General features: G+C 40.8%; 1 protein-coding gene across 5 annotated transcripts in view; it reads right to left on the bottom strand.

Annotated features, from left to right (window-relative positions):
- Positions 1-2,225: 2,225 nt before the first annotated feature.
- The window catches only part of CHAF1B (chromatin assembly factor 1 subunit B), a 31,960-nt gene continuing 21,232 nt past the window's right edge, over positions 2,226-12,953 (bottom strand). For all 5 annotated transcript variants that reach the window (XM_030578060.1, XM_030578096.1, XM_030578069.1 and 2 more), the window contains exons 12-15: positions 12,609-12,771; positions 11,021-11,449; positions 4,168-4,262; positions 2,226-3,531 (exon numbers count right to left, since the gene is read on the bottom strand). In XM_030578060.1, the coding sequence (XP_030433920.1) occupies positions 3,410-3,531; positions 4,168-4,262; positions 11,021-11,449; positions 12,609-12,771 (809 nt within the window). In that variant the 3' untranslated portion in view covers positions 2,226-3,409. The remainder of the gene's footprint in view (positions 3,532-4,167; positions 4,263-11,020; positions 11,450-12,608; positions 12,772-12,953) is intronic.

Below are 12,953 nucleotides of genomic sequence, written 5' to 3' on the forward strand. Positions count from 1 at the left end.
TTAAATTGTTTACTGTCCTAAAATCCCACAACTCTTCTTAATCCACCATGTTTTTTTGTTTTATACTATTAGCTTCAATATCTTTTCCCCCACAGCCCCAAAGATGTAGAACAGTGACATCCAGAGGCCAGCTAACACTTTATGCTTAGAATTCTCATGCGTGGGTTTCTGGACAAGTTATTTGTTTATACTGTTGTTATATTATCCACAACTGAATGGTATTCAGCAACCTAGTGGAAAAAATCCATCATCTTGTCCAACACAAAGATTAAACTGGTAATCAACCAGTAAGGTGAATGGATGACGTGGATGTAGGGAAGACCTTGTAAAAGATATATTGACAGACTGCCAATAAGGAAATACTTAAATATGAAACATATAAATCAGCTAGTCCAGTTGATGTATATGATTATGAATGGAAATAACTGGCTAATGAACTTACTAACAATTTACTTCTGTAAAACAGATGTGGGAGTATCTAAATGTGAAAAGAAATGATAGCAATATAGTACTGTGTCAAAAAATAAAAAGGGATGATACTGGTAATTATTTGCATTAATTATTATTGCTGTTCAGAGATGAGCAATAAAAATGACGCGGGACCTGGTTTTATGAGAAAAGATTAAAAGAGCTAAATATGTCTGGCTTTGCTGAGCAAAGAGGAAAGGGGAGACAGCAGCCTACCAGCAACTAAGGGCAGTAAACAAGAAAAGAAAGGAATTATTTTGGCAAGAGGGAACTACTAGGAATAATGAGATGAAATTATAAAAACAGAAAATGTAGCCCAAACACCAGGAAAAGCTTCCAATAGGATGTGGAACAGTTTTCAAAGGGAAGTGGCAAAAGCCCCATTTCTTGTGACACTTATGATTAGACTGGAGAAAGCATTAACAATGAGCTGCTGGCTAATCTACAATCAGTAACTCTTTTCCATATCTGGCTTATATGGTTTTAAGTGCAATGGTTTTTGAGCACATATCTATTTCAAACCACAGTAAAAATGAAGATGAAGTGAATAGTATTATCCATTACCACTTTCCAGTCTTCAATGCAGAGCAGTGGTTCTTAACCTGGGGTGCACGCACCCTTCGGGGTGCGAGATGCTCTTTCTAGGGGTGCGAGACATGCCAGATTTTTTTAGAAGGTAAATCATTGAAAACACAAATTAAGCACAGGCATGTAAGTACAACTACTTTGTTTCATCAAACCTATGTATTTATTAACATTATACATTTTTTTAACGATTACTGTAATATACAAACAAAAAAATATATCTAGGTTTAAAGAACTGACCTACTTCAATGATTTTTGATAAGGGGTGCAAGAACATATTTTGAGAACCAAAGGGGTGCAGGCTGCAGTAAAGGTTAAGAACCACTGGTGTAGAGGGTAGCCTACTTTGTTTAAAATCAGGTTTTATAAAACTGCAGGAAAATATTTTAATTAATGTTTATAAGAGCTTGAATTTAAACTATCCCTTGCAGCACACACAACCCAAATATTGCAGCACTACATTAGTCATTGTATGTGGAAACCAGAAAGTGGAGATGATTAGTGTTTTCATTGCCCAAACTGAGCAAAACAATAAAACAGCATAAATAGCAAAAAGACGACTTTGGACGTAAATGTCTATCAGTCATCATTGGTAGAGATCTTTAAAAATATTTTTACTCAAACAGTGTGAATATCTGACCTAGTTTGGTAGTATCTTCTTTCCATTTCTTATTTCAGGATGCTCAAGATTTGGCTAAATCTAATAAAGCTCAACCCCATCCTCTTCTCAAAGATTTTGAGCAGAAATGCAATCAAGATGTTTTCCCCCCATTTGTATATATCAAACTTCAACAGAAATGTTCAATAGAACCTAAATTCAGCATCGGACGAAGTGGGCTGTATGCTCAAATACATTTGTTAGTTTCTACGGTGCCACAAGTACTCCTGTTCTTAATTCACCAAAGTACTTTAGCATTTGCTTAACACTGTCTCACTGACAAGTATTAAGTAACATTTCTTCCGTATGAACACTATTTTATTTAACCTGTTTCTGAAGAACTTCCGCTTTAATTTGCTTCTTTTTTAATTTGTTGTTTCTCAGGCAGTTATGAAACAAGTGATAAGTAAATTACGTATTTTAAAAACAATAATTTTATAGTGAAACAACCAAAACCAGGGAACAGTATAGGTAGAAAAAAGCTTTAATATGAATTTGGAACTTTTTTTTTTTAAAAAACTATGTACATTAACACTTCAAATGTTGAAAGCATAGGCTTTCCATAAGAGATCAACTGCCACTTAAACTCCTTTTTCACGTAAAGTCAATTAAAAGGGTCCTTCACTTATTTAACCATTATCTTACATTTTCTTTTAAACAGGGAAGGGGCATTACACAAAGTACTCCCTCCTCCTGCCCCTCTCCAACCTTCGCCACTAAGGCTGAGCATTCTAAAGTGTAGTAGGTTTCAAAATATTTGCATTTTGATTTCACTGTTTCCAATCCTAACGTCTTATGTTAGCTACACAAAGAGCACTAAGGGCTAAAACAAACAACAAAATTAAAACTAACATAAATTGGTTTTATGTATTTATTTTTTGCTAAGGGAGCAGGTTTTGGACTATGGAAAAATAGGAAAACTAGTAATTTCAACATATATATAGCAAACCTTTGCTGTCCCCAGAAAATCTCATGCCTGCAATTTTTTTATACAGAGAATGAAAGAATGAATCTGTTTCTATTGTTGAATGCCCATAACAAATATTTAAACAAAAATATTTCACTTCCTTGCAGTTATGAGTTTGTGACTTATTTCAATTATACCACTGATATTGCATTACATTTTTAAGTGTGGAACATATAAACATTAAACATCCAAATGGAATGAAAGTCAGAGTGCATAATTATCTTGTGAGCTGATAACCTTAATTGTGAAATGTAGAAGTCAATTGCCTCCGGGAAACAGTTGTTAGTCACATTAAAACGCTATGAAGACAGACAAATGCTTAAAAATCCCACTCTTTTGCAAGACACAGACTTGCTGGAAGACTTAATACTTTAAAAATATCAATGCGATGATTATGAAGGAGACTCTTAGGTTGTCACAACATTTCTATACCAGTATTGCCTACAAACACTATGCTTTATCATGCAATTGACACTACTTCATTTAGAAAGCAGTATGTTCAAGGGCCGATACAGACATAGTTAAGTTCCAACTATTTTCACTTCCACAAAGCAGGATTTCTGCAGAAAATCAGTCTTTTCTGCTGTAGATACTCTCCTTCACAGCATCTTATGTTAAACCCCCTTAATACTCTATTTAGCTGCTGAGGATCTATCACTTGCAGAAAGGGAGTTTACTTTCTGGTCTAGTTGCATTGCCCCCAGACAGTGAGTTTACTGAAATTTTGGTCTTTAGTTGTTTGAACTACAGCAGGTTTGGTCTTCAGGAGATGCAGAGACAGGAGTTTCATCAGTTCTGGGACGTTTAGATGCTGGAGGATTGTGCACAGGATCATCAGAGGGAGAAGGTATCTCTGAAATATTGGGAAATAACAAAATTCACTTAGTTTGATTTCCTGTTTATTATTTTTCATTTAAAAAAAATTAAAAGTGAATTTAGAACTCATGAAAGATGCTGAGTTGACAGCCTTGGATACCAAAGTCCTTTATCCACTGTACAGGCATCATGCAGGAGCAGCAATGAAAACTGGCCCGTACAACCCACCAGTCTGATATGGAAGTGAATACCTCAATGCCAATTCATTCCTGGGTGTTGAGACTGACAGCCAGGATTCTAATTAACATCAACTCTGTTCACAGAATCTCAGGGTTGGAAGGAACCTCAGGAGGTCATCTAGTCCAACCCCCTGCTCAAAGCAGGACCAATTCCCCAACTAAATCATCCAATGTGTTGCTGATGACTAATGGGATATCTGTCCACTAGCAACAATAACTCACTTTACATTGTCCAAAGTACCATCAAGCAGCAGCAGCTTCCAAAACTGAGTTGGCGACTCAAGTTTCTGAATTTGTCATTAATCCCTCTGTATTCATGTTTGAACTGAAACACTCATATTTACCAAAACAGTCAAAGATCCATAATAATGTAATTTGGAATGAAATGGCTGAGCAGCAATTTTTTTATATATTATGACCAGAAAGTGGCTTACCATGTTGAATTGTTTCTGAGGAGGAAGGTGTGGACACTAGATTTGTGTGTGCTGAGTTTGGCGAGTCTGTCTTCAGAGGAATCAAGTTTATTCTCCTTAAAAATAGAACAGAGACACAATTCAACTGCTTTTAATGCCTCACTTCCACAGATTCTTCTTTGAAAAGGTACTGTATAGTATAATTATTTAATTACTGCTTCAATTAACTACAGTGGTATAGATGTGCTTTACACATATATTCCCTGGCTACCTTTGGTACAGGATATTCTGAACAGAAAATTTAACTTGTAAAGACAGAAGTGTTTTAATTATTAGATACACTTTCCTTGAATGAGTATGTGGATACAGAGCAACACAGTACTTGATTTTAGACTTCAAAACATGTTATATATATGAAAGAGATTTTAAAAATTAAAATTGGCTGCTAAGATAAGGTTTCTACTCTGCTCTTTGGGAACGTCTACACTTACCTCCGAAGTGATTGATCCAGCAGGGGTCGATTTATCACATCTAGTGAAGATGCAATAAATCAACTGCCGAGCGCTCTCCCGTCGACTTCGGTACTCCACCTGAGCGAGAGGCACAGGTGGAGCTGACGGGGGAGCGTCAGCAGTCGACTCACCACAGTGAAGACACCGTGGTAAGCAGATCTAAGTACGTCGACTTCAGCTACATTATTCATATAGCTGAAGTTGTGTAACTTAGATCGATATCCCCCTCCCCCTCCCCCTAGTGTAAGAAAGTCCTTCCACTGTACTGGCAAGTTCTTCAACTGTAGTGGAATCTCTTATCTATACCTCTACTGGACTGTTCTGACTTTGCCTCTTCTGGGGGAAATGCCAATTTTCTGCTGGATTACCCTTTCTTCTGCGGATGTTGTTGACAAGTACTGTTAAAAAAAATTACACTTCTCCAGCAACATATTGCTTGTGCTTTTCTTCTGTTAGATCTACCAGACATGCCATTTAAAAATTAAGTATAAAAAATAGGGCAGAGTGTGACAAACAAAGTAACTAAACGCTACAGTGTTTTCTCTTTCTTTCTGTGTTATAGCACAGAGTCCCAAAAATGTAGGGCTGGAAAGGATCTCGAGAGGTCAAGTCCAGCCCCCTTCACTGAGGCAGCACACGTACCCCTAGATCATCCCTAACAGGTGTTTGTCCATGCTGTTCTCAAAAACCTCCAGTGATGGGGATTCCACAACCCTTAGAAGCCTGTTCCAGAACTTGACTATCCTAATATCTAACCCAAATCTCCCTTGCTGCAAATTAAGCCCTGACAACTTGTCCTACCTTCAGTGGATTTGGAGAACAACTGAGCACCTGCCACTTTATAACAGCCCTTCACATACTTGAAGACTTATCAGGTTCTCTCCTAGTCTTTTCTCAAGACTAAACATGACCAGTTTTTTAAAACCTTTTCTCATAGGTCATGTTTTGTAAACCTCTTATTTGTGTTGCTCTCGTCTGGACTCTTTCCAATTTGTCCTTGTCTTTCCTAAAGCGTGGCACCCAGTACTGGACACAGTACACCAGCTGAGCCCTCACCAGTACCAGCAGAGTGGGACAATTACCTCCTGTGTCTTACATTTGACATCCTGTTAGTATACCCAAGAATATTATTAGCCTCTTTCTCAACTTCATCACACTGTTGACTCACATGCAATTTGTGACCCACTATAACCCCCCAGATCCTTTCCAGCAGTACTGCTGCCTACCCAGTCATTTCCCATTTTATAGCTGTCTATTTGATTCTTCCTTCCTATGTGCAGTACTTTGAACTTGTCTTTACTGAATTTTATCTTGTTGAATTCAGACCAATTCTCCAGTTGTCAAGGTTGTTTTGAGTTCTAATTCCATCCTCCAAAGTGCTTGCAACCCTTCCCAGCTTGGTGTCCTCTGCAAATATTTAAACATACTCTCCACTCCATTATCCAAGTAATTAATGAAAATATTGAATTTACTGGACCAAGGACTGACTCCTGAAGGATCCCTCCCACTTTTAAATGGTATTTATGGGATAATTATTTGAAATCACTTGAACTCAGTTTATCAATTAACCCAGTATATAAAAGTTTTATGGGGAGATTTTTAAAGACAGAAGCTGGAGGAAGGTGCCCAGTTGGAGCTGGGAGTTTGTACCTTTGAAAAACTTCCTTTTATGGCAAATACGCTTTTAGTTTTTGTATATCTTCAATTTAGATAATAATCCCAAGTAAAACCTAAGATGTTGAGCCAGAAAATTATTTGAATTATGATTTGTACAATTTCTCCTTAAGCTTGACTGAGTATGTTTATATCCTTGTGTACACATACAGGAAGAGCAGAACATAAAACAAACTTGCTTGGTCTTGGTCACAGTTATCGGAGTACATAAGAACATAAGACTGACTACACTCTAAGCCCACTTGGTCTCTTTTGAAATGCATTCTCTCTCAGGCCTCTAGCCATCACCTCTTTAGGGGTGGAATCATGCAATTCTCCCACTCTCAGGGCATTATGCTGCATTCCCCAGATGCCAACTGTGATTACCTCAGCAGGTCTGACTTACGTTCAGTTTCTCTAGTTCTGTTATCTCCAGGAACAGTGGCCAGTGGTTAATACAGTGACCACACCGGTTTCTTAAAGCAAAGTGTTTATTTAAAACAAAAGTATTTCAGAGTAAAAGTCTTAAAACTATAAACTGACTATATTCATATCTAACTTACCAGGAGTCTATCCATCTTCCCCATGGTGATCCTGGTAAGTCTAAGATTCCTGTAGACACCTCCAAGACCACTAAGGCCAGGGCAGCATATCTGTTCCCTTAACAACATAGTTCACACCTCTTTTCTTCAGGGAGTGTTTTTTAAAAGCTGCTTGTCTTTTTGATCACCCCCTTCCACCTGTTAACAGTGTACAGCCCTTTGATCTGTTAGCTCACAAGACTAGCAAAACAGCTGTGTATCTTTGAACTGGAGCCTGGAAGTAGGCCATTATCCTCTAATTACCCCACATGTGTTTGCTCGGAGGCTGCTTATGTAGAACCACTGTATTGCTTTCCTGCTTGTTTTTCCAGCAGCCCCCTATTAAGTTAGATCAATATATTCATAAACAAAAGTTCATAAATCCTATATAGTATACATTAACTTTGCCAACGGTCTCACTGAGGTCACATGCAGCATTCATAAAGCTATTACATATCTGTATTCTTAGATTACTACATAAAAGCTCCACATCCACCACAGTCTGCATTACTGTCACTGCAGTCTACATTATTGTCACAAAAAGGGCCAGTGGATATTTTCATTTTAATGTTCTAATAACATTTCCAACTTAATTTTAGAAAATCTCACCAACAACTGCACATTAAATGACACACAAATAAACCAAACAAACATGAAGCCCCTGACTGCAAACTCATGCAGTTATTCTGTGACTACATTCGATAACTTGAAATAAGAGACACTCACTGAAGTACCTGTGTATCCCACTAAAGATTCTTTGATTGTGGAAGTTGGGGTAGAGATAGAAACAATTGGAATCACAAGCACCAAAGAATAACACGCAAGTTAACTTCAGTGTTTGGATAAAAATATATTAAATGGCAAAAAAATTAACTAACACAGAGTTAAGGTTGCCTAGTAACAGCTCGTGTCCTTCCAGAATGTTGAGTTCAGCAAAACTCAAAACTTCAGAAAACCAGGAAATAAGGAGTTAAGATAAATGCCCATGTAACCTTGACTCTGCCCTGCTGGAGTTAGTAATAGCCACTCAGAATAATCCAAATGCACTGCAGCTGCATTCAGCATGCGAGATGTAGCTGTATTGAATGGTGGAGGCAGTAGGTGGCACAGACTGGTAGAGGTGTGTTTGTGAGCTGAGGAGATGGGGATTAGTTTGAGGAGTGTCACAGATCTGTGCTTGTGGTATGAGGAGATTAAGGGTTGCGCTCACCCATGTCAAAGGGGAGCATGTGTACCCTGCAGAGCTAGTCTGCATCATTTTATTGCAAAACTGGTAGGTTCTCTCATGGCAGGTCCTGCCATTAGACTTGTCAGTAGTGAAGTGAGATATGAGAGCAGTCCATGGGTTTACTGCTGGGAAAGGGAAAACGTAAGTGCAGATGGTATCCTTTGAGTAAGTGTGCAGTGGTTGTTAAATTTCACAAATGTGGTGGTGTTAGGAGAGTAGGCTAAAGTGTTTGAGTGCAGGGCAGGTAGCTTCTTTCCTGTACAATGAAAAGTCAGAGTGCTACTATTTGTGTTATGGGTGTCTGGGGGCATCACTCGAAAAAGGCAGAGGTAAAGTTACATGGGCATGGGAGGGTACAAGTATGTATTTCCTGGTTTTCTGCAGTTTGAGTTCTTCGGAACTCAAAGCTCTGGAAGGACATGAGTTGTCACTGGGAAACCTTAACTCTTCATTAATGAAGGTTTTTTTGCTATTTAATTTTCAAGGTTTTTTTTTAAACAGAAAGAAAACTAGTTGGTAGGAGTTAGTGGTCACTGGCAGTTGTAGATAGCATGCAGGCCACATGGACTACCAATCCTGGCCCTATATCCTTCTCCCCACACCACTCAGTCCCACTAACCAGCCCTGTCCCTTCCTGTCTGGCTGCCCACCCAGCTGAGCACCCCCCCGCCACTATTTTGTCCGGGCCCCCCCGGATCCCCACCCCCCATATGCAAGGCGGGTGGGGGATGTTTCTGATATGTTCATGTGCCAGTGTACCCAGGTTTCCAACTGGACCTGGTCTTGGAAACCAATCTTCCCCCTATGGATGACAAGAGGACCTCAAGGTTCTTTTAAGAGCCGCCATAACTTTCTGAAAAGGAGCTGTATTCTGTGTACTGCTTGGTCAGTCTGGGTTTTCCTTCACAGCTCCCACCCCAACTCACCTGAGGAGAGGATGGGGGGAGGGATAGCTCAGTGGTTTGAGCATTTATCTGCTAAACCCAGAGTTGTGAGTTCAATCCTTAAGGGGGCCACTTAGGGATCTGGGGCAAAAATCAGTACTTGGTCCTGCTAGTGAAGGCAGGGGGCTGGACTCAATGACCTTTCAAGGTCCCTTCCCGTTCTATGAGATAGGCATATATTAGAATGGTTTAGACCCCTCCCCAGAAACTGGTTCACATGAGGGGCACATGGAGGAGGTCAAATCCCAAAAATATGGGCAGGGGTTCCTAGATCCTGGGACACACACAGGGGGCAGGAAGCAAGGTTCAGACACACCCAAGGAGGCAAGACACTCCCTATCCCAGCTCACATGAGGGGAAGCAGGGAGAGGGGCTTCCATTACCTTAAAGAGGCAGGGGCCCCTCAGATCTTGATGCACACATAGGTGGGCAGGGAGTGGGGCTCAGACACCCTGGGAGTAGAGCCCCCCCCCCAACCCAGTCTCAGGGGGAGGGATAGGGACCCCCCCAAGATCCTAGCACACATACAGAAGTAGAGAACGTAGGGCGGACAGGCACCCCTGCCCTTATTCAATCACTAGACCCCATGCCATTCACCCCATGGTATACCACCCCTACCTCCCACCCCAATATCCCCCTCCCCACAATGCAACCCTAAACCCTTCTCACTCCTTCCTCCACACATGCTCCTCCTCCCCACCAACAAACATTTTTCACCTCAAAATAAAAAAACCTCTCTATGATGGATTTTAGCAATATGCCACCAATCTCTTCTAAATTTCTATCCAAGGGAGGAGGTGAGGGACTTTGTTTGGGTGGGTCAAGTTCATACAACTACTACTTATCCCCTGGAGCAATCTAGCTAGTGTGAAACTTTGAAGGCTAATAACTAAGGCTGTGAATCATTCATGGAGGTCACGGAAGTCCTCCATGAATTTTGCAGCGCTGGTGCTGCTGACCCCAGGATCACCCCAGCAGCTGGGGAAGCCCCAGGACCAGCCGCTGCTCCGACAGCCTCAGGCAATGGTACCAGCGCTGCCCTGGAGCAGCGGTCCAGGACCAGCAGTAGCAGGGCCGTGGGTCACCCCTCAGCAGAAACATTACCCGCACTGTTCCCCTCTTCCCCCCCGCCAGCAGCAGTCTTCAGGAGCATCCCCTCCCAGCAGGTAAGAATTAGTCACAGGTATTTTTTTTAGTAAAAGTCCTGGACAGGTCACAAAGCCATGACTTTTTGTTTATTGCCCGTGCCCTGTACAGGACTTTTACTAAAAATACCTGTGACTTAGTAATAACCTGTTAACTCCCCTGTCCCTGCATGCAAGGCACAAGTTATTAGTCATGCAGATAGATTGGTGAGTTGTCACATGTCTTACTGCAGAAGTAAAATCTTTTTCAAGTAACGTTTTCATTTGATTTTCCCCAAAGGCCTGGTGGATGCCCTACGCTCTGCTGCGGTAACCCTCGAGCATCTGGGATGCTTGGCGATGATCTGAGCCTCGGTTTGATCTGTATTTATGGACAGAATTATAGTTTGCCAGACTCTGTCAATTTGAAGAAAAGCTGGGGGTAGGGGTTGTGAGAAAGGTCTGTATCTCAGAAAACCCTTAGTTAAATGGCCCTAAATTTGGATCACTAACAGAATCCCACATCGCGATGAGGTACACCAAATTTCAAGCCAATCTGAGTAACTGTAGATTTTAGAACACTTTAGAGTTGAGCTTTAAACAAAACCGGTCTTAACTAAATTATAGCAGAGTGACAACTCTGCTATGGTTAAAGGTGCAAGTTTAGGATCTAGAAGTCATTTTGACCTTTCACTTGGAGTACAAACGGAGCACTAAAGTATGAAAAATAGCTATAGAATTTATTTTCAAACCTCTATACTTTTAAAGTAGCACAACAGCAGCTTGTTTTGGCCTTCACATTTGTCACAGGAAATGGCAATATAAATCTTACCTTGGCGTCTTACTCCAACCTTGTAAAGCATTTAGAGTAATCCTCCTGGGTTGGTTTATTTTAGCACTCTGGCTGGCTGGCTGCATGGGTTTCCTCTCCTCTGAAGATGAAGCTGGAATATTTTTGATGCCAACGGGTGTTGAGGGAGAATCCTTGTTGGTTATTACAGCTGTTGGTGTTTTAGGCTGGAGAGTGAGATTACTTGGATCCATGGTCCTGTTCGGAGGGGTTCCATCAACTGGCCTGGGGACTGGGGAGACAACCTTGTGTGACTGATTCTTCTTCATTTTCTTCTCTGTTGCACTAGCAGTTGTAACACACACCGCTGGTTTCTCTTTCAATGGTACTCCAAGCTCATCCTCCTCAAATGTCACAAAAGAGCAGTACCCATCCGTGGAAGAAATAGCAAGAAAGGATCCATCACTGGACCTGTTTATTTTTTTCAGAGGGAAGAAATCTGAGAAAGTGAGCAAGTGCTGACCATTCTCCCCAGAAACATATCCTATGTCAATCACACAAGTTGCCCCATCCCCAACTAAATGTGTAAATGTAAATGAACCTGAAATGACCTCAAAGACATCATCTAACTCAAACAATCAATAGTTCAAGAAGCACAGCCTTGATAATTGATTTAGTTCTTCTGGCTTTGTCTGTGGTACGGCATTACCCATTACTAGCAGCAGGTGGGTGCAGCCGAAGTGGTACTGAATACAATTTAACTGCAGGTATACAAATATTCATCATCTTTTAATCATGATTTCTGATATCCTGCTGAACATGATTTGCCATAATTTATATTGTAGGTAAACAGTGTTCAGCACTGGTTTGACTGCATTTCTTGCCCTTTGTGCTGGCAGTGGACAGAAGCCCTGCAGCGATAACATGAACAGGCCTCTGTCATTCACTTCACCAAAGAGTGATCACTGGTGAATTAAGAAATCTTAATTTTTCACATTCTCATACAGCCCCCCTTCATCATCATACATGAGCATCATTGACAGATTTTGAAAGAAGCCCCATATCCAGTCCTCAGCTGGAAGGACAGTGGTTACAGTATGGACCAGTGGTTCTCAACCCGCAGGCCACTTGCAGCCCAATCAGCACACAGCTGCGGCCCATAAGACAACCTCAGGGCCATACAGGCAGTATATATAGTGTGTGGATGTGGCCAAGATAACACAGGGAGCTGCATATGCAGCCCAAAATGGTAAATAGACTAAGAACCTATGGAACAGACCCTAGAGAGAAAAGATGGTCCAGTCATTAGGGCCGCAGTCTGGGCCATGAGAGACCTAAGTTCAATTTCCAGCTCAGCCACAGACAGAGAGATCTTGGGTAAGTCACTCACTCTTTTGATGCCTCAGTTCTCTATCTGTGAAATGTGGATTATAGCACTGCCCTATCTCACAGGGGTGACATGAGGAAAAATACATTACAAGATTGCAAGGCACTCAGATGGTATGATAACCATATAAGTGCAATTGATTGATAGATGTGTAAAGCAAGGAATAGGAGGATCCTTTCAGAAAAGATAAGAATGACAGCCTGCTCTACCATGATAAATGTAAAGGATCTGTCAATTACCTACCATGAAATGTCACTCAGAGTATGATAATGTATATTGGATACATAACCAAAAGGAAAGGACTGCTGTGTATCATAGAAAAGCACAGAATCTTCTGAAGCAACAGCAAACACCAACCGATAGGGCAGATTTATTAGAGCAGGGATGGACTTCTGTGAAGCTTCATCTAGGAGTACAAAGAACACAACACTGAGAAAAAAAAAAATCACACAGAGACCACCACTTCATTATAATGGTATTGCTTGTACTAACTTAATTAACTGCTTGAACAGAGTTATCATCATAGCAGTGTATAGTACCAACATTCTGGCTGAGAAGATGGCACTTGTATTACACAACACTATTTTC

Source organism: Gopherus evgoodei, chromosome 1 (genome assembly GCF_007399415.2).
Source record: "Gopherus evgoodei ecotype Sinaloan lineage chromosome 1, rGopEvg1_v1.p, whole genome shotgun sequence".
Taxonomy (NCBI): Eukaryota; Metazoa; Chordata; order Testudines; family Testudinidae; genus Gopherus; species Gopherus evgoodei.